Source organism: Cyanistes caeruleus, chromosome 3 (assembly GCF_971803275.1).
Source record: "Cyanistes caeruleus chromosome 3, bCyaCae1.hap1.1, whole genome shotgun sequence".
Lineage (NCBI taxonomy): Eukaryota > Metazoa > Chordata > Aves > Passeriformes > Paridae > Cyanistes > Cyanistes caeruleus.
The window spans coordinates 42,336,783-42,360,319 of NC_141703.1; the positions used below are offsets into that span (position 1 = coordinate 42,336,783).

The 23,537-nt window shown below is 35.0% G+C and overlaps 1 protein-coding gene across 6 annotated transcripts in view; it reads right to left on the minus strand.

Moving 5' to 3' along the window:
• The window catches only part of GPC5 (glypican 5), a 584,277-nt gene that overhangs the window by 258,421 nt on the left and 302,319 nt on the right, over window positions 1-23,537 (minus strand). For all 6 annotated transcript variants that reach the window (XM_086880902.1, XM_086880903.1, XM_086880901.1 and 3 more), the window contains one exon: window positions 20,095-20,257. In XM_086880902.1, the coding sequence (XP_086737028.1) occupies window positions 20,095-20,257 (163 nt within the window). The remainder of the gene's footprint in view (window positions 1-20,094; window positions 20,258-23,537) is intronic.

Below are 23,537 nucleotides of genomic sequence, written 5' to 3' on the forward strand. Positions count from 1 at the left end.
CATAGTCCATCCATGAGGAGAGACGCGAAAAGCAAACCTGATGTGTCAGACTATACCATGTAACTTAAGGTTATTTTTCACCCTGTGATGATAACCATGATATAGGAAACTTAGTAGAAGACAAAAGCATAAGCAAAAGCTTTCAATAATGAGCTAGTAAAACAGAATAATCTTTTCTCTATTTTTTTTCATCATTTTTCTCTTACATTGTTTCATCAGACAGCATATGCCTAAGATAATTAATATAATTTTAAAGTATGAAAAGGCCACTCTTGTTTTCAGTCTTTGAATGTCTTCTCTTAAAAAATACATTCCTGTTCAGTCTGGACCTAGTTCATGTAAGAAAGGCATTGTCTAACTCTTATTATAAGGTATCATACTGTGTGTTTATCTAAGCTGTATAAAGCAAAAAGAACGTATGATGTTAGCCAATGTACGCTATTTCATATATGCTGCAAAACCACTACTATAAATAGGACATTAATTTTCATGTAAAGAATAAAATAATTCCAATACAGTTTATTAAACTAAATCTTCAGTAGTTTATTGATTTATATTTTACTGGGCCTCATAATTAAAGGACAAGAGCCTGGGAGTTGAAATTAATTTAGTGGAGGAAACAATATTTGATATTAAATGTAGTAAAAAAATAATTTGATTGCTTTTCGCAAAGGAAAGGGTACTCAGACCAAACAAGCCAACAATTTTCATTCTACATATTGTATGGCTCAGCTATATATGCATAAAAGAAAAACACAAGATCGGATCGTTTTTACAAAACCAGTCTCCAGCCTCTGAGTACTTTTTGATTCTTCGCTGTCACAGGAAAGTATGAAAAAAGGAGCAGAAATCCATTAGCTGTTCCTTCAGTTCTTAAACTTCTTGGCAGAAAACTGGTTTTTGCTCATATAGGTTAAGAGAAGGAAGAGAGCAGATATCTGTGTTCTTTATTCGCTGAATTCAACAATATGATCAATATAATAACTTTTTATAACGATATTTACAAAAGCTGGAGATAGTATCTTTGGCTTAGGAATGGGGGTTCTTGCTCACCTACGAATGCATGGTAATACCAGAATATGTAATATCCCCTTCCTCCTTTCTTGCCCTTACTCTCACTGACTCTAAAAGTAAACTTGGGAAGAGGAATAGATAAAGTAATGGTTATGACCAAGGCTGTACTTCTCTCTGCTCCCAAAGTCTGTTGAAAGGATTAAGGTAGCTAAAGTTGTGTCAGCTGTCTCAAATGATCAGTTTCTGGTTTGCTGTCCTTGTAAAGGCAGAGCTTCATGAGTCATGGGGTTAAATGAAGATGGCCTTTAAATATATTTTTAGCGTTGCATATTGTTGTGGAGGAAATTTGAAAATTTTAAATTATTGTAACAATAAAAGTGGAATAAAAGGAAACAAAATGCCTTAAAATAATCAAGAGGAAATTCAAACCTATTCAAAGTCCAATTTTTGAGCTGTTAATTTTAGCAATGTATATTCAGTGAAACCTTGTTAAAGCAGCATGAGGGATTCCTTGTGCATAAAATGACAGCACTGAAATTTGGTCCCCAGACCAAAGGGGAGCTAATAGTTGGCTTCAGATAAATGGGTGAAACTGAAATTTTCTGTGCCAGGAACAGTCAGAGAAGACAGTAGAAAGCGAATGATATGGTGAGAAAAAATGCTGCTAATATACTTTAGAAAAAAGAACCAAGGGACAGAGCACTTTCAAGACAGATGTTCTGAATTATGGACAAAACAAACAAATCTGCCATTTGCTTCTTACTGTACTCAGGAAAATAATGAGGCGTACTGCCATTAATTTAAAAAAAAAAAAAAGAAAAAGTGTTATTTCAGTGTCAGTTTCTATTCCTTGTGAAAGTATACACAAACCTGAAGAAAGACTCACTAAACACTTAGTTCACAGTAGAAACGAATCACAGATAATATAAGGAAAATTAACATGCTAATGATTGTAAGTTTTCTGTGAGAAGAAAAAAAAGGATTCCTATTGCATGCAAGAATAGATAATTAGAGAATATATTTGTCTTTAATATTTTAATATGAGAATGGCCATTCTCAAGATTGAGGATTACATAACCTCCTAATTGGTAAATTTTCTAGTATGCTAAATATACTATTCATTTAAATAATTGATATTTACAGTTTTAAATATTGACTTAATTACTGGATTAAAAAAATTGTATACAATCTAAGAATGCATTTACATGATATCTTTCAAAGCAAAGGAAAATTCAAAGAAAAAGGCATTCTTGGTAAATATTGAACTTTTTAAAACAAACAACTACAAAACAGAGAAAAATCACAGTCTGAAAAAGCAGCATGCTTCCATACATGATGCTGTGAGATATTCCCTCCCACAACCTTAATAAAAGATGTTAATTGACCACACTTCAGTCCTGTATGAAAACTACTGGTTTAGCTGATTATCAAAATAATGCACTATAAAATTTAACTAAAGGTGCATTCATGTTCTCTTGCTTTCTGCTTTGTATTTCTGCTGTATTTTAATAAAACATTAGTATATGCTGAATTTGCATCACTGGGGTTTGGTAGCAGGGGGCCTACAGGGGTGATTACTGTAAGAAGGTGCCAGAAGCTTCTCCCACTGTCTGGCAGAGACAATGTGAGCTGGTTCCAAGGCAGCCAAGGCAGAGCCCATCAGTGACAGGGCCAGCACCTCCAGGATAATGCTATTTTAAAATGGTGAAAAAACCCCACTGCAATGGCAGCCAGAGAGAAGAGGGAGAATATCTGAGAGGAGCAGCCCTGCAGACAGCAAGGTCAGTGCAGGAGGATGGGCTCTGTGTGCTGGCACGGAGATTTCCCTTCTGCGCCCATTTGTGCAGAGCCTGTGAGCCGGGCTGTGCCCCTGCAGCCTGAGCAAGTCCTGGTGGAACAGATATCCCCTGGCAGCACGTGGAAGAGCCCATGCTGGAACAGATGGATACCTAAAGGAGGTGATGGTGATGGCAGCACCTGTGGCCCATGGAGAAAGGAGCCCCTGTTGGAGAAGGTTTACTGGCAGGACTTGTGATTCCGTGGGGGATCCATGCTGGAGCAGCCTGTTCCTGAAGGAATACGCCCCATGGAAGAGACTTCATGCATGGAGGGGAGCAGGGGAAGTCTGTGAGGAATCCTTCCTCTGGGGAGGAAGGAGTGCAGAGACATGTGATGAATAGATCACAACCCCCATTCCTGGTCCCCTGCATTGCTGGTGAAAGGAGAGGAAGAGAAAATAAAGAATGACGTTGAGCCTGGGAAGAAGGGAAGAGGGTTGGTGTTTTAAAGGCTGTTTAAAGATGGAGTTTTAAAGGTTAGGTTCATTTCTAATTACCCTATTCTGATTTCTTTGGTATTTAATTTTAATAGTATCTCCAAGTCAAGTTCATTTTGTCCCTGATGGTAATCAGTGAGTGACCTATCCCTGTCCTTATCTCAACCTACAAAACTTTTATTTTCTCTCTGTCCTGAGGAGATAAATAATCGAGTGACTTTGGTGGGCACATGAAATCCAGGCACAGTCAACTCACTAAACAGTGAAATTTACATTATTTCATAAAAAGGAATATTCAGAAGTGGTCCATCAAAGACTTTAATTTCAATTACTTCCAACATTTTATCATAATATTTACCAGTGATGTTTTCCAAAAAGAGATGTGGGCACAGCTGTGACTAAATGCTTCCTCACAAATGATTTTAGATCCATCATGCTTTTTTATAGATAAAGATGAATTCAATGAAGCAAAACAGGAATAAGCAGTTTCTTGTTGCAACGCTGATGTGCACAGTGACATAATATTCACTGCCTCTATCACTGGCCCTACCTATGAGTCATCAAAAAATTCTCTATTGCATACTAAATGCCTCAGCCACACTGTGCTCTGCCTCCCACCTAATATTTGGTGAGTCTGAATAATTCATGGGAACATGAGTAAACACGAAACCCAGGGACTGTGGTAGAAATTAAGTTAGTTTCTGCTAAAATCAAAATTAGGTTTTATGTGGATTCTATTTAATTCCAAATATACTTTTATTCACAGTTATTTTTAGCTCTATTTAGAGTAGAATAAATCCTGTTTTTCAGATAAAATCGTTGTAATTACTGATGAAAAGACCCTACATTTGTAACAGATGGGATACATATTTTATATACTTTACCTTCTTTGCCAAAAATGCACTCTGCTGATGCATTTAACATGCACTTTCACTTTTTAATTATGCAATTATAAGTTAAAAATATAAGTGCTCAACTTCAGGGTGTATTTTGGTGTTCACAAAACAAAAAGATGCAAAGATGAGATGCTGTGGAGAAGTAATGAAGAAAGTTTTACAGTGATACTAAGAAAAACAAAAAGTCTCCAAGTGTAATTACTATATAACATTTTACCCATGGGTCCAGTAAGAACACTAATGCTCAATCCATAGGACTGATCATATGTTATTATTACACCAATTTCATGGGTGTATTCAAGTCGTTTGATTGTTTCAGCAAAAACTTTCTATAGATGTTTAATCAAAAAAACAATGGGCAGTTATGTGAGCTGTTGGTTTTGCCTCATAGAAATTAACTCTTCAGTAATCTGTTGCTTGACTAAATATCCTTTCTCACTCCTCCCTACATACTTCCTGAGAAATTTGAAAGGACAGACCAATCAGCTAGTGCTTTCTGAAGATAGGTGAGAAGGCTTAAATTGCAGTGTAAAAGACATCCCAAATTTCCCCACCACCTGGTGGAGCTCAATGTGCCTTTCAAGGCCACAGCACAGCGACCAGGTTTTTAGTCTGTGTGGTAACTCATGAGTTCTGATGACAAATTCTGTTATTTCATTAAAATGATGATTACTACCAGTGGAGCTACTGAGTAGAATGAGCAGGCTGAACAGATGTGCTGGATGTGGAAACAAACCACTTTTGACCAGTAGACAAAGGGAAGGCAGTAAACATGGGTTTTTGGAATTTTAGAAAAGCTTTTGATACCATCTCACAGCATTTTTGTGAATAAAATGTCCCAGCTAGACATCCACACAACAACTTGCTGAAGGGTCAGGCTCAAGGACCTATAGTAAATGAGGTAATGCCTCTCTGGTGGACAGTCACAAGGACTGAAAAATTCTAAATTCTAGCTGATAAACCTGCTTGATCTCAATATATGAGTTCTTTAAATTTTAACTAAAAAAAAGAGAATATTGAAAATGCATGGCATAGAATTAGCATTGTGCAGTGGTTGTTAGTAATTTTTCCACCTTTTGTGGCAGAAGAACCTTCACAACTTAAATTCCACAACAGCATTCTGATTGTCCATTTGACGACATATTTGACAGTGGATTGCAGTGTCCCATTGGAAAACTGAAGTACACACACACTTTGCTTGCTTTCTTATGTAGGCACCCTGAGGACAAACAATTAATTAATTGAGAGCTTGTTCAAAGGAAGTGCTTTTAAAGTGCTTCTTCCTATTGTAATTCTTTATAGATTATCAATTTGGACCTTTTTTGGCCATCATAGAGTCGCATAGAAACCTTCTTTCCCCTTCTTCCCTCACCAGCAAGTAGCATAGCTTTCAAGAGGTAAAGTGTTCAAATTGTTCCTAAAATAAAATAAATCAAAATAAAATAAAGCATCCTTTTATGTAGACCTTTTGGGGAAATATTTTTTGGCTGCCCCGTTTCTTTATCACCTGAGGGAAAACCTAGTTTCTGAAACTAGTGATGGGTTAGCTCACTATGAGAATTTTTAAAGTATAAGAAAAAAACACAAACCTCTGAAGTAGACAGATGATCTCAAACCTCTCTGCGATTAACTAGATACAGAAGAAAATGAAATAGCAACTTAAGAGCACTATTTTTTCAAAGTGATTTATATGGTATATTAAACACCAGGAAAATCCTTTCTAGAAAAATCCTTTGGAGAAAGAACATGTACTCATATTAGTGTTTGGTATACTGCTGCAGCACATAAATATCCAAGGAAGCAAATACGGGACTAGGATTGCAGTATATGAAATTATGCCATAAAATAACTATTTCCTTTACTTCTCAATATGTAGTTGTTTTTATTTATTTTTTATAAAAAATAAATAAAAGTTGCAGAATCTCATTCTCTCAGCAGATTAAGACCCTGTACTTTTAGGATACTCACAGTAATACCTTCTCAGGGGCAATAAATCAGATGCTGTATCTGATAATATTCATGTCCTTCTCCCCTGTCATCAGTCTTTACTGTTTGTAAGTGAGTGCTACAGTGGCATCTTCTGGCATACTGAAGAATTAATTGCCTTCTTGCTGTGAAAGAACACTGCTATTTAAAAAGGTAAGGTAAGAAACAAGACTAAAGAACTGAAATAAAAGGCACCTGCTATTCTTCAATTATTCTGTTTAGAGCAATTGAAATAGTAACGAATGGTGAGAAATTAAAATCCACTTCTTTGCTAAGTGGCCATTTGGACACAAGAGTTTATGAGTGAGGCAACTGTTTCTAAGGCTATTAGTATCCTACATAATGACTTCTAATTATATGTCAGTTGACAAAAATGACAAATGGTAGTTAATTAGAAAAAGGAGCTATAAAAAAGGAAGAAAGAAGGCAATAGGCAGCACTAACTAGAAGAGAAATAAAATCTGATTGTTCTCTTTTTGAATCCATATCTAAACACTTTCTTTTACATTTTATGACTTAAATTTTTTAGAAATTGCTACACAGTGAAATAAATTAATGTTTATGGATTTGAGGATGATGAGAGTTGTTAATTAACTGAATATTATATTTGAAATTTTACAAGAAAAACTACTTTATAACTTCATAAAAATATTACTGAGCTCACAGCTTTTAATCACAATATTTTAATTATATATTATATTTTCCTTTTCTATTATATATTCTATGTCATTATGCATCACACATCTTGCTCAGTGCATTCAAATAAGACGTGGATCTTGGGAAGCAGAAGCAGCAACTTCTCAATGTACTTGTAAGAGCCTGAAAGGGCACAGAGGTTCTGAACACAGGCCGTGAGAAGTTACATTTTTTTTCTACTATCTGTTGATTTTTTCCCTTTTTTTGTGGGAACTGTTAACACTGTTAACACAATCAATCCCAGGGCCATTTTTCACAAAGTAAAACTGGGATTTTGGTAGTTAGTGACTGTCTCAAAGGACCTGATCCGAATCTATCAAAATACTTGGTACAGAAGCAGGAGCCACTGAACTTCTGAGTGTACATAAGCAGATCTGCAAGCAAATTCTTGGTAACTTATTGCAGAGAGTGCTGTAGAAAAAACAAGATATTTTGCCCTCAGCAGGCCAAACCATTGGGTGTGTGTAGACTCTGAGCTGAGTCCACAGGACTCACCAGAGAGCTGGCTCATTAAACTCGGCCTGGCCCTTTGGCCCTACTTCCAAAAGCAATTCCCTCTTGATAAAGACAGAACTTCCCTGCGTTATCTGACACACCAGTGTCCAGTGGGCAATTGCACTGGGTTTATGTGCCCAGTGCTGGCAGTGGGGGCTGTAGGGGTGGCATCTGTGAGGAGAGGCTTGGATGTCTCATGGGTGACACAGGCATTTTCAGCAGGATTCAGCAGATCCATCACAGGGCACTTAGTGGTGCTTAGTCCCACCAGTCAGGACTGTGGTGCCTCAGGGAAAATGTATTTTAAAAATAGCAAAATTCTGCTTATCACTGAGAAGGAGGAGGTGAGGGTGGTGGAAATGAGAGAAACTGAAACAACCTCCTGAACACCAAGGTGAGAGAAGAAGGAGAGAGAAGAGGTGGTCCAGGCACCACAGCAGAGATTCCCCTGCAGCATCTGGAGAGGAGCTGATAACCACACTGCAGCCTGAGGAGGGCTTCATGTTGGATGTGCCCTGAAGGAAGCTGCAGCTTTTGAAGAGGACCCACGCTGGCACAGGGAAGAAAATGTGAGGAGAAAAGGCAGCAGAAGGGAACTGTCATGAACTGGCTGCAATCAATGCCCTCTCCTTATTACCCCTTCAACACTCCATGTCAGAATAAGGCAAAAGAGCTGTGAATATAGCAGTAATAGAGATTTAAATGAAGTGGGTGATGGGGGTGAAGCTGTTTGGTTTTTGCCGTCTGACTCTATTTTAATTGGCAAGAAATTAACTTTCTTCAAGTTGAGTCTTTTCATTTTTGTGATGTTAATTGGTAAGTGATCTTTCTGATTTTATCTTGACAAAAGAAACCTTCTATCTTATCACACTTTTTTTATTATTTGTTGAGTACAGGGCGTTAGAGAACAGCTGAGTGGCTTTCTGGCAATCAGCCAAATCAACCCTGCACATCTGTATTAATATATAGCAGCAGGACAGTTTGCCTTAAAGTTTTGGTCTGCATTAAATAGCATCATCTGTGGTTCAGCTATAGTGGCTGGAAGAGAAACAGCTCCAGAGGATGGGTAAGGTGGGCAGCAGAGACCACCTTCTCAGCTAAATTAATTTGCAAATGAGTCTGTACTCTCAATTTGCTAGATTTGAGGAGTGCCCATGTGTCTTATGTGCCTAAGTCTTGGAACTACCAGAGATAAGCAAATTGCAACCTGGAAACAAACCTATTCAAGTCCCTTATTATGTTCATTTAAATATATGAGTAGGCATTTTCAGCTACTGAAAAGAAAATCCCTGATGTGCACTTTTAATTAGCAAACCCTTAACAAATAATAAATTTTTTAATAAATCTCAGGGTCTTCCGCAGGTCACAATATATGATCAATATTTTTGTCCATAACCAGCTTTTGCTGAACAATTTTATTAGGGAAATAATAGTCCCTTCTTTTTCTTTTTTTTTTCTGATGACTTTGTTTATATATGCCAGGCAACAACACAGTATGTAGTAAATTATTATTTTGCAGCTATTTAGCTCATATGTAGCTGCTTCCTTTTAGAATAACTCCCACATTCTGGTTTTGCTCCCTGACATTTCAAAAATCGTTTTTTTTACAGCTAGCTGTCTCCACTCTAGCAACTGACATATTTTCCAAATGTCACTGTAACAATCCATAAGATTCTCTTAAGAGTATTATATTTTCTACATCACTATCAGCTGTGCAAGTGCCATAAACTGTGTTTCCAACATCCCAAAGCTGGTCACAGGATCCACTCTTTGGCTTCAGAGATAGCAACTTACATTTATGAGCATTTCTATTTAAGATTACAAACATTGTGGAAAAAAATGAAATAAGGTGGAAGAGACATTGTAAAGGTAGTGTACAAGCACATTTCTGCATTTCTCTCTTACATCCTTCTCTATTCAGACTTGTTCTCATTTGGACATCTCAATCAAATGTTTTCCTTAAAAAATCCTCTCTTTGGTGGTTTCTCATCCTTAGATATTTTATTTCATCCTATTCCTGTTCTCAAGGACACATTTCTGATTCTCCAGGGTAGGTCTCAGAGGCATTTTGGCCCTGAATTAAAATGACATTGATTGACTTACGTGCATAATCCTTGGGCCATTAGTGATAATAAAATAAATACAAGGGTTTCCAGTCCTTTCTAGAAATCTGACCTAACTTTCCTTAGGGTCTCTCCATGTTTATAACAAGCCCAAATCATATGCCTGTATGAGAAATGTAGCAGCTACTCAGGAGGCCCTAAATTCAGCTTGTGCTGTAAAAGCATTTACCTGGGGATGACTGCAGGCAGCATGAACTTGAGAAAGGAATCCAAATGGGAGAAAAGATCCATGTTTCAGAGATGTAATGGGCTTGACATAAAAAATGTTAGTGACTCCGTGGTTCCATGAAGGATGCTTTGATGAAGTCTGTGTCTATTGAGCTGTGGCATAACCCTCTCTTTCTGAAACTGGGTATATCACAATGAAGCAGGAGATTTTCCCTTCCTCAAGCACATCTACTGGCCTTGAGAAGTGTCTGCTTAATGGGGCTCTAAGTAAGGAAAATAACTCAAGTTAAGCATGTCTAACCTCACTGCTACTGGCCAATATCTGGGGAAGTTGTTCTACTTAGCCAACCTTTGAAAACCCAACAACTGGAATTTATGTCCAGCTAAATTTATCCAAATGTAGGTATCAAAAGTATAAGGTTTAATAAATCTGAGCTAGCTCCTGAACTCTGGAAACAGAGTTCATATAATTAAAATAAACCAGTGATGACATACAGAAACATGCTAAAATGACAGCATGTTTAAGCAGCAGAGTCCCACCCCTCCACTAGTCTGGTCTAGGTTTTGCCTTGCAAAAATCTTTTCCATACATTTCATTCCAGAAACTTAAAATCAGCACTAGTGCCTATTATTGGATTAATTGTAGAAATGAGACATCACAATCCTATACCAAACTGGAATTATATCTAACCACTTCCCTTTTAAATATAGTAAGAAAAAGAAATGTCCATTTTCTGCCTTCCAGATATATTATATTATTTTACAGAATAGAGGTCGTAAATGAGTATTTTGAATAGTTTCACTCTTTTTTAGGGAACTCATGATGATTTATATAAGTATATATATATATATATATATATATATATATATATATATATATATGTATATATACATATTCACAGAAGTTTTGCAGATTTTAAGATCTAGATCTTTCTTAAGCTTGTATCTCCCTTACATATTGTTTCTTGGGGAAAAAAAAAAGAAAGATAGCATTACCTTTCTGTAACAAACAAAAATTAATTGATTCTCTTTTACTTAAAAGTTAGCAAATGGTTTGAGCATGAATTACTGAGAAGCAGATTAGCCAAAGCACTGGAGTTTTAATCATTAATAGTGGAAGATGCAAATATGAAACTAATCCAATTTAAGTCTCTGCACAGGTTGCAAAGGGAACTCTTGGGAGATCACACATGCTTTGATTTTCTAAAAGAATAAAATAAAGACTGAAGATGCATGACAGGCCAAAGAGCTACCTTTGACTATAAATCACCTTTGAGTAAATCAAAGTGTGACATTTATCATGGTTACAGTCTCTTTAAGAAATAGAAAGATAACAAACAGTCTGATATGATTCACAACTTTGAAAAAGGACAGATTCTTTCATAAGTAGATTAAAAAAGTGTTTTACAATTCCTTTTTGATTCAGTAAAATAATTCCTTATTCATGTAATGGCTATGAAAGTTTTGGGTTGTTATAGTTTTACATTTAGTTTTGTGTTCAAAATCTAAAAGGAGAAACAGGTCAAAAAAATTCCAAGACAGTTTGATAACAAAACATACCTTGGGATTTACAGACATTCCCAATTCTTTTTTCATCAGTAGCCATTTTCTCCATCACAAATGATGAAAAATAGGAATGATTTCTTGTCCCAGCAAACTAGGGCTTTGAGACAGCATGAATTCTGTCCTGCAGGTCTTATTAGCTGTATTTGCAAGTGCTCCCTCTATTTTTTATGGCAAGAAGTCATTGGTGATATTGACCATAAGGCTGTGAAGTACATTGAGAGATTTTTAACCCTTATATAAAAATAAAAATCGGTATTAAATCAGAACCAGAGTGAATACAAAAGAACTTAACTTTGGGAAGGCATTTTCTAACTAACTTCAGATATCTGTATTTAAGTTACTGAAGCTTGTCCTTTTACAATCCTACAAGGATTTTAAGACATACTTGTCATCTTACAGACATGCTTTATGTAGGCCTAATGAACTGTGCCCTCATGTGTTTACTCATTTTCAGTGATAGGTGTTTATTTCTTCAGTGACTATAAAAGAAGCCTAAATTTTTTAGCTCATGAAGAAAAGTCCTGTCTCTGTGTCTTGTTATTAAAGTAGGATTGTATTCTAAGGAAAAAAAAAAGGAAATACACAGTAGGCTCTAAGAGTTCTCCAGTACTCATGTTTAGATTTTGGATGGTAACAGGTAGCATTTTTACTGTAAACTTGAAGTAGCTAATCTGATAATTTCAAGGAATTGTTACTAGAATATGATCATATTTTCAAACTACATAGAGGTTAGCTTTGTATTTTCTCTCAGTGAAAGAAATAAAACCAGTTAAATTCCACAAAAAAAAAAAAAAAACTCATTTTAAAGCTTTTGGTCAGTAGAGTAGAACTGGAAGATTAAAAGAATCATTTAAAGTGGATAATAAAAGCTATCACAGGCAGTATGTGAGATGCTGCTCAAAAAAAAATTTTAAACATGGACATATTTAAAATATGGACATTTAAAAAGAAAACTACAAAATTATGAAGAATTTCTTATAGAAAGATCTCCTTTCTATTTATAGAAAGATAAAATCAGTCATAAGGGTAACTGGAGATGAAAGTGACTATTTAGATCTGGTTTTAAAAATACATTGACTTTTGAGGGCTTATTTGAAGTAAAAGCTCTCAGGTCTTTGAGGATTAGACATCACCACTTAGAGATAGAGATTGATTTAAAATACAATTAACTAAAAGGAATGTATCTTTGCAGGAAAACACCTGCTCATTTTTATTTTGTATAAAGGAAAACAATATAAATTCTTGTCCACTGAATAAATGAAAGTATTTGATAAAACAGTAAATGTGGTTTGAATACAGTGAAGAATTATAAAAAAAAAATTCTCTTTGAATCCTTAATGCATTATTATGAAACACATTTAAAAGAACACATTAACAAATATTTATTTATTGAATTATAATCAATGACTAATTAATTTTTTTTTTTATATAATTGGTTCAGTGAAATAAGACATGCATTAAAAGGCTCCAGATTTCTGGTAACTTCAGAAGCAGTGGTAATAATATAACGTAATGCCTTTAAAAATACAATTAGAACTTTGTAACTCCAACTAAACTTATTATATGGTCTCTCTGGAAAATACAAACTCATATGAGGTCAGTGAAATTATGCCTACTCAGAAAGAAGTCAATCAGAACTAATTTCAAACCTAACATATTAGCCTTATTATTTTCCAATTAACTATACTTTGCATAAACTAGAAGTGTATTTTGCCTTGATTTTGCATATATCAGATGCACATGCAAAAATAAATAGTCCATAACCTAATATGGAATAGATAAGCAGTTTTAATATCTTGTACCGAAAAAAAAATAAATATGATGGTACAGTTATTTTTTAAGAATTGTTCCTTGATGAAATTTTCAAAGTTCTCTGTTAATGGGATGAATCATGAAACTTTTAAAGTATTTTTAGGGGGGAAATAAAGGACCTTAGCTCAGGTCAGACGTCACGGAAATGGTTATTCTGGTTTTGTTCTATATGCCAGCTGAATGGCTTTAACCATAGCTGTAGACACTTAGCCTGATTATTATCTCTTACTCTATCCAAATAACTGAACAGTCTTTGCACCAGAGAGAGACACTTACAACAGGTAAAGGTAGGAAACAATGTACTTGGGATAGTATGCTGCTTTTTGAAGGATTAGCCTGAACCGGTTTTCTACTGGCTCATTTGAGGGGATAGGATTAGTGAATTACACAACTTCTATGGTATCACATAAACCAGTTGCATTTATACTCACATTTTATTCTGTGTTTGTGGAATGGATATGGATAACTGTTTCTTGCCTAGCTAGAAGAACTGGCATTTAGTGATTGTTCCAAACACATTTGATACAATTGAATGTCGGCTTTTTTTTTACCTTATGGATCTATCACGAAAAGTGTGCTTGTAATCCCCATCTAAAATTTCTGTTTATAGCTGGTGGTTTTTTTTTTGAGACATGTTTGAAAGATTCTTGTAAAGGAGTGAGAAGTGAGGGAACTCACAAAACAATCCACCCCATTTCTAAAGAGGGAATACAGGCTTTCTCTCTGCAGGGCAAAAACTTCCATACAGAAGGTGTTTTTAGTCTCCACCTTTCTTAAGAATACCATTCAAAATTAAATCTTACAGTCCACAGTAGGAAACTTGACATTCACTGTCAGGTCAATTTGAGCAAGGACTGTATCTGTACTCAGCTTTCTGTACCTCTGTAATTGTTTCTGTGCTTTTTGACATAAAATTTTGATGAAATAAGAAAATGGTGAATTAGTTCTTCATTCAATATGTAACTTGTTGATTGAAAGCTTTAAAGTGTTTACATATCTGGAAGACCAACCACAAGAATTTGGGTTTTTTTCTCCCTCTCTCTATAAAAGGAAATATCCTGAAGGATGTCCGTGCTGGTGAAAAGTTAGAAGGAAATGCATAAATCCATGGAGAGGAGTTAATTGGAGCCTTAGTGTTCTCCAGGCTGATAAATTGCTCTTTTATTAATCCATTACCACATAAAGTGTGTATCTCCACCAAGATAACAGCTTTATTCTGATGTATAGCATACCAGTTCAGATGATACACGACCTGCATTATACCTTGACCACACAATACCATACTCTGTGTTTCTCTGATTATTCCAAAAAGGAGCTCTTGAAGAGCTACAGTCTACACAAGAGGATCCAGAGCAGAGAAGGACATGCTGAAGCATATCCTCTGTGCTCAAGTTTGGGAGGCATAAAGCAGTAGGCAGGAAGGGTTTTTTGGAAGTTTTTAAAAACTAGGAAGTAATAAAACTTGTTCAACAGGCAGGTGCTGTACAATAGCACTTTTGTAAGAGTGGCACTGGCTACTTTTCATTCTACTGCTGTGGGAATAAAAAAGCATTTAGGACATTCTTTATGTTGATAAGTAGCGAAGACACCTATTATCTTATTAATTTTCCTCAGGAAATATAAAAGAATGGATGAGAAAGCAATAAACATCAGTACTTTGCCAGAAGTTTGTTTCTTTACTGGTAACTGTGAGTGAAAATATTTATACATTCATTCAATAACATAATACATGTATTAAAAGGCTCCAGATTTCTGGTAACTTCAGAATTAGTGGTATTATTATATGGTAATTCCCAGCAAAATATAACTCCATGTTATTAATGCAGATTGTTTGTAATAATTGCATTACTCTGATATGTTGTTTTAGACCAGTGGGTGTGCTCATTGAACATTATAACTTAAAACCTTTGAAGAGCAATTGTGCTTCTTTGTTTGTGTTTGATAGCTGCTGTCATAAAAATCTTCATGTGGATGTAATATGTTAATATGAGGCAAAAAGCATACTGTTGTAAAATATGATATTTTACATTATCTGACTATATCTCTGTGCAAATTCCTTCAGTAAATTTTACATAATTCTTCCCCTTATTTGTCTTTGAATTAACAATCTAACCCGACAGTACATTTTCAATCCATTACTCAGGTTAAATTCATCACTCAAGAAGTACAAATGTTGACTCACGAGAAAATGTGTTGAGAGAGAAAAGATACTCTTTAAATAGAAAACAACCAAAAATTGAAATATAATATTTTATTTTTTTTCCAATGCATAGTATTATTATGCAGGCCACACCATTTTGCAAAATAGTGCATAAGAAAGTTGTAATGTAACTTTCCTCAGTTTTTACAAGGCATTTTAATTGGAATCCTTTTGGTTTTTCTTTCACTGCTTGAATTGGCTCTGGCTGAGCTGGAGTTCATTTTCCCATAGAAGCCCTTACTGTGCTGTGCAGTTTGGTGGCACCTGTCCACCCACCACAGCGCTTCATGTTATTATATATCTGGCAACTTTACCTGTTCAAACTTCATTGGCTGGTGAAGGTTTATGCTTAGGAATTCAAAAGTGGTTTTGGGAATTTTTTTTTCTTTCAGTGAAAATCACTGGAACTTTTTTATCCTTTGGCTTTGTTTATGTTTCAATAATTTATATCATCATGTGTTTTTATGCCAACACTTGATCATGCACACAGAAAAATCTTTGAACTTCATATACCTCAACAATATATATCTTCTTACTGAAAGTGAATACTAATCTGGAAATGCAAGTTTTTCATGGGAATGTACTAATTGCAATAAATCTTTCTCTTCAAATGATTTTCAGCTCAACAAAAGACAAGGATATGAGAGAAAAGAGCCCAGATTATGATAGTCTTTATATGAAAAGGAAGAGTGAGATCCCCCTAGCCTCTCAATTAAAAATAGCCTATTAGAATATTATTGTTAAAAATCAGTGCAATATTTAGACCAAGGGTGGCATTCACAGCAAGAACTTTTATTTTTCTTATTAATTTTTAATAGAATTGAGATGTTCTGAAGTGAGTGAACTATGAAGTCATGTAGCCCTTCCAAAGACACCTGAATAACACCTCACATTAACATTCAGGAATTAGGAAGAATACCCTTGTGTGTAAATAAAACCCGAAATCCTACTCAGACATAAGGGATGTCTTACTTTACTGAGGCAACAGAATGTAGATGAGAGTTTAAAAGAATTTAACAGATGGCAAACATCATAATGGAGATTTTATTGCCAGCTTTAAATAGTTTTGGACCCAGAATATGCCACTAGAATCAGATTTAACCATAAGAAAAGTAACTATACTGAAGTGGGTGAAGGAGCAGAAAGAGGAGAAAGTATGTCTGGGACTTGAGAATGCAGTATAATGTCAGGCAAGAGGTGTAGACAGGTTTATTTATATAAAGATCACAACATAAAGCCTTTTCCAAGGTATTTTACCTCTACAGCATGATTTGAACAAGGAAATAATAATCTACAGATTAGGAAGCCTGAGAAATGAAACATTTTGGAGACTTCTTTCTTCAAAGAGGATGACTATCAGATGAGATTTTAAAAAAATAAAAAAGTGGGAGACAAGGTTTGCCCATGTATATCTTAAGCACAAAGATATCCTCTATATTTCTGCATATTTGAGCCCTGAACTAGGAGATCTCTGGTTGCAGTAAAGAAACGTGTGTCGCACGTTAAAATGAGCGAAGAAAGACAAACTAGTGGTTGAGCACTTTTCTGAGAATCAGTGGTGTTGCCAGAAGTATTATGAGAATTTTGATAGATGCTACTGAGAACCTCAGTGGAGTGATATTTGGATTAGCCCTTCCTCACAGAGCTATTTGAAAACAGATGCAAATCAATATGTAGGTGATAAGTATTTGTTGTTATTACTGCTGCATTCTGCAGGGGGTTTCAAAGAGGTAATTCATTGTGACTCATGAAATAGTCCTGTGGGAGCTTCCAGGTTAGAGGAGAATAAAACTAGCAAATGAAGTGTCAAGACTTTATACTACTGTTTATTTTATACATTTAAAGTACACTATCCTTTCTAGTATCATTTCTTCAAATAACTGCACTGATTTACCATATTTTAAAACTACTTATGAAAGAGCAAACCAGTCAGCACAATTGTAGCATTTTGAAACCTTGAATATAATGTAATGGTTTACTGTTTGATAGGAAAAATAATTTTTTTTCAAAATATAACACATTTCAAATATTTTTGCAATGCTATTGCTTCTGTGTTACAAATTCCAGATCTCCTCAATGGCCTTCTAAAGACTAAAGGCTGTCACCACACATTTGTCAGTCTTCAGCACCAAATGAAATCAACTCTTACATCTCTAGCACTGAGTGTGGAAACAAGTAATCTTTCACTTCATAGGCTATGTGTATACACATAAAATGTGTACAAGTTTGTTCTGGCAAAAGTACATCCCCTCTCTTCTTCTCAGTTCCTTCTGGGTCTGCAGATCAGACACATGTCCAGAAGGCAATGACATGGCGTCAAAAAAAGGTGGATTTTTATACACAGCAATGAAATAAAAGGGTCTGGTTCTGTATTGTATTTGAACAGCTTATTAAGATCATTCGTTTGTTGCACACAGGATTATCTCCTTGGTAAAAATGTCTGCAGAAGCTACTAAAAAGAGAGCCTGGGCTATGGCTGGGACTTCTAGACTCTACTATAGATAAAAATATGGAGCAATCCCTCTTTCTTTCCTGGCTGGTTACAAGAAAAAGCAAAGTTGTCCAGAAGTAAAAGAATGCAGAAAGTTTCTTGGTAAGGAAAACTGACATTAACTGTATAACTCCATAGAGAAGCTAATGCTGAGGATCAAACATACTGTGGTCAACTTGTAGGCTTACCTGAAATTCAGACATACTTTTAAAGGAGCTGTAAGCAATATCATCATAGTGAATCTAACTCTTCAGTTTAAAAATGAGGAGCTGAAAATCTTACTTAGCTTTTAATTGATACCAGTCACCCAAAGCTAATAAAATTACACAAAATTACATATGTTGCACAAATATATGTAAAATACAGATATTAAAAATATAAGCCTGAATCCTTGTTATGGTTTTTTGGTTTTGTTTTTTTTTAATTCTAGTTCCTCACATAAAATCTTAAATCTCAGGAAAATAATTTTATTTTCTTACTAAAATATATTGTTTTCCATTTTAAATCTAAATTTAAATTCCCAGAGTCTTACTCATATATCACAGTGATGCAATAGAAAAATTTTTCAAACACCTGTTTCATCTATCTTAAACATACACTTTAACATATACTTAAAGACACAAGTGATTTCTGAAAAAAAAAAATATCTTGACCTACATTGTAACAAAATTCTACTAAATGGAATGTTTTAACTATTGTGTTGTCCCTATCTGACGCCTGAGAACTAAGTAGGACTTTCTGGGACACATTAAAGACAACTTTTAAGTTGAATTCCAGAAAGGAAATGCATGCCAGAATAAATCCATAAAATCACAACAGCTCATGGAAGGTACTAGCAGCTCAAGATTTATGTCAAAATATCGAACAGTATGAATTTATATTTTTGTTCTATAATATCTTAGAAAAAGTTCAAATGAAACAGAATTACATGCAAATTTTACTATGCCTAACACATAGCTTATAATTCTAGCAATTTAGAAGATGTCGTATAAAGAGAATATGAAGGCTAATTATAATTTTGACATTTTGAAAAGATTGCACTAAATATATCAACATGAAGAAAATTTTAATGCAGTAGAAAAGAGTGAAATAAAATACACTTTTCTTGAAATTCTTTTGTCATTTAATACTTTCATAATAGCTCTAGTCACATTCTAAAACTATTTTACAGTTCTTCAATACCACAGTGTGTCATTATCAAATAGATATAAGATATATACAGTATTAAAAAGAACATCTGGTTTTAAATATTTGAACTCCTAGCTTCTTTCTCCAAAGTTAAACCTCCAAGGGCACTGTAAGGGAGTAAGTGTCCAAACTTTTTTGGATGTCACTCAAAATCCCATCTAGACTTTTAGTAGGACTTGAAAATGTATAGACTAAGTGTCAGTGCAAGAGGATCTTAGGGTGATTCCGAACTGACTTGTTAAGGCATGCCCCAGAATGTTCTGTCACATTTTTCCAGCAGTTCAAAAAGAAATGGAAAACTAAAGGTTCTCTACAATTTTTAAATTGCCTCTTTACTGTCAAGTCAAAAAGGATCTGGGGTTCGCATCTAAGCCTGAAAACATGCAGGACCCTCAAATTCAGTGAATATAGATAATACAAAATGCAGGAAAAAATTGCAAAATGTAGAAATGGAGTTTAGATGAAAAAATTCATCTATTGCCACCATCTCTGCTGATATTACTACACTGTGAAGAGAAATAAGACATGCTGAAAAATGTCCAGATTCAGAGAAGTAGTAACTTATTTTCCTTATGGTTGGAGTTCTATGTTGTTCAAGTGCACAACCACAGGATTTTTAACGAAAATTATTACAAATATGTTTCAGAGAATAAACAAAACAAAAATAAAATGCAACCCAACAAAACCCCAAACTACATAAAAACAAAACTGTAACAAAAGTGGAAAGATGCATATGAAACAGCAGTGGCATTATTTTGAGTGCTTTAGTGCATTGGTTCTGATAGCTCTCCATGAAATGCAGCTACCTGCACTAAACCTCATGGTTTGCCACCATTCCATCAAAAATTAGTAGAGTTTCTCTTTTTGACTTCCAAATCTCTTTTGTAGTAACTCTGAGGGACATGTCACTTTATACCTATTATTTGACCAAAAATAATGTGTTAAATAATGTGTTAACTCTGTATTATGCAAAGTATATTTTAACATGTGTTATGATGAAACTGATGGTCATATTGATGCCGTGCTCACAGAAATCCTATAATTGCAGGCCTATTCCTGTAAATATTGGAAACACTAAGCAGAAAACTTTTCACATCTTTTCCAAGATAATTCAGTGGTATGTTAGTGGAAAATATGTCAATTCACTGTTTAAATGCATGAAGGAAACAGAATCATGGGCTTACGGTCTGTAATTTTCAGGACTCTTTTGAATTCTCCACTTCCAGATCCTCCGCAACCATCTTCATCATCACAATCACCACTGATTTCTTCATCTACACCTCCACCACTGCCTGCTTGTTGGAGATCCCATTTGTCCTGTTTTGGAAATGATTTTCCCTGCAACAGCTGAAGACAAGATATAGTATGCAAGTTAGGAGTACACATGGAGAGCTTCAGTGAGTACCCAAAATTTCATATATGTCCTTAGTAATTACCCGATTTAAAAAGGAAATTTCAGGATCAACAGGATGAGAATTCTTATTTTTTAATTTTAATTTTTTTTCTTTTAACCCTGACTTACAGATAGATTTAAAAGAGTGGTATTTGGAGATGTATAGTTCAGCTTTAATTAAAAACCCACAAAATGTCTTTATTACTATAAAAGAAAATCGGGCACCAATTTCTGTCCTTGAGGCCAAGTGGAACAGATAAGCACAAAGAATCATGGAAAAGTTTGGGTTGGAATGGACCTTTAAAGGACATCTAGTCCAAATTCCCCTGCAATGAGCAGAGACATGTTCCACTAGACCAGGTTTCTCAGAGCCCCACACGACCTGATTTTGAATATTTCCAAGGCTGGGTCATCCACCACCTTCCTGGGAAACCTGTTCCAGCATCTCACCACCCTCATTACAAAAAACTTCTTCCTTATATGTGGTGTAAGTCAAACCTCCTCCAGTTTAAAGTCATTGTTCTTATTTCTACAACAACAGACCCCACTAAAATGTTTGTCTGCAGTGTTTGTTTCCCCTTTCTTATAGGCCCACTTAGAGCAGACAGCATCTGTGCTGCTTAACAGATGGATCTGAATCTTTTAAAGACCCATGTGGTATCTAGAGAGACTTAATATAAATTAATAATTTTATGTGAATTTTTCACATTTGAAATATCTGAACTAGTATGAGAGCTGTGTTGCAGCTCTATATTGGTGAATCCAAGGCATTCTTGCCTGCTCTGGGTGTGTCCTATGAAAATCTGCTAGAAGCTGAAGAAAAAAATATGTGTTGGGATGATATCAAATGCTTGACCGAGGAACAGCAGACCAAACTAGTACAGTCAGAGGCAGGGCTAGCATGGACAGAACGACTTCCAAATGACATCCAGGCATTACTTTGGTAGAACTAATAAAAGTGAGGTAAGACAAAGGGATAGCTGATACTGGTCTAAGCAGTGTAGGTGATTTTGTTCCAGTAAATAAGATCTTTCTCTGGATCCTTTTTATTTTTCAGTGTAGAGATGGCCAATGATATCTGCATGGTCTATAAGAAAACAGTAGAGATTTGTCTAACACATTTCTCCACTCTGTGGAGCAGTGCTATGCAATCACCTGAATAATGTTAATCTCTCTCATTTTTCAAATGAACAAGTGCTGTCATACAGTTTTTAAGTACTAGGTGGTACAACTGCCATATATACACAGTGTGCCCTCTACCCCATTCAGATTCAGTTCAGTTTACCTGTCAGATAAATATAAAGATCATAACCTATAAAAACCCAGGTTCTCACAAATGTTAATAATTCTTATAAGCTCATCCAAAATACCAGTTTGTACAGGTTTGTGCATTACTTATGCTTCAATCTAGGAAGACTTCTTTACATTGGGCAAAACCTCACTGTCTCAGATTCCTGAATTTATTAATCAGATAGTACTTTCTCCTTAAAGAAGAAATTATTTAGTTAGAAAGAGACTCAGTTGTTTTATACCTTCAAAAATGTGTTTCCTTTGTTGTTAAACAAAATACTGGGTTTTCAACCTGTAAACTGAGTTTATTTTCAGATTATGGAGTCACTTCCCTGACAACTTGATCTGTTAGGTGCTATACAGTGCCCAACAAAAAATATTTTAATCACTACTACAATGAGATCATTCAGATAAATCTCAATGCTTCTATAAAATCCACTTACTCCTCTGTGTAAGAACAGGAGAATGCCACTCACCACTGAATTAGCAGAACTAATTTATGCAGCACTTTTAATTCAAAGGTTTTATTAGGCATTTATATGCTACATGAAAGACAAACTATCTAGCTAAGAGGAAACAAAGCTCCTTGGTACTGCTGCTCTGTTCCCTGCTCATTGTGTAATCCATGCCATACTTCTTCAAAATAGTATTTATTGAAACAAAACACAGACTGTTTAATGAACTACCCTCAGTTAAAGAGCACACTTATTTTTCTCCCCAATTCATATTGTGACACATTCCCAGGGCCAGTCGTATGACAAGGTACTCTATCCTTGAGATCTGTGGCATAGATGTGGGCAGAAACTTCCAGCAGACAGTTTTTCTGTCTTGCTTGTCAAACAAAATGTGTTGCCAAATTTTCTACAATATACCACATACATATATATCATATATATACATATATATCTAGTGTGTGTATATATACCTGTGTGTGTGTGTGTGTGTTAATATATATATATATATATATACACATTTTTTCAGCCTGAGAGCATGCATCCTCCTCTATATCTCTGTCTCAGTCCTAAAAATATATTGACTCAATAAGGTTTTATATTTTGTTGTTTCTTTAAATTACAGCTCAACTTAGTTATTTCTCTTTCCTCTCTTTTTCTCACTTTTTTATTATTATGCATTATTGACTTATGACTAGAAACCTAAAAACACAGATGATCCCACTTAATTGCTTTAAAGGTAGGTTCAATATTGAAAAAGTTTTTTTATTTTTCCAAACTTTTCACTGTACTTGAAAAAGTAGAGATTAAATAATGAGTAAGCTCATTTGTAATTTGGACTTTGTTATTCTCTTCGATCTCCTTAATTGTACAAGAAGAAATATTGTCTCCATATAAGTTCAAAACTCGCAGTGCTGATTCTCTACTAAGCAAGACTTGGATCTAGTATAAATTCTTTATTAAACAGAAATCCATGTAGTTCTTCAAAGCTAAATTGATTCACATTATAAATAAAGATAAAAGTTGTTTAAAAGAATTATTCTCTTCTGCTGCACTTTTTACAAAGCTATTCTTTAAAAGGAAAATAAGTACATGTTAGAACTGGAACATTTTGTTGTATATACTTAGTGGTTCTTTCAGCTGAATGAGGAGGGTTACTGAGAGAGCTGTATACTATCTGCCCCTCAAAAATGTACAGTGACTGTTTTCCTGTTGGGTCACAGTGTAAAATAGTCCCCTTTCTTTTTATTTTTTCTGCAAGATTTTCCATTCTATCAAATTTTTGTCTCAAAACCCCATGAGTTTAACCACACATTATTGTCTTTCAACTTCAATGAAAGAGGCAGCAAATATAATTGGCAACCATGTTAATTTGAATGAGTTATGGCAAGGGTTAGTTCACCACTATTCTGAGACTGCAGTAAATACACCAATATTTGAGATTTGCTGATTCTTAGGCTTGATGGAAGTTTATTGAAATAAGACTTTGGTA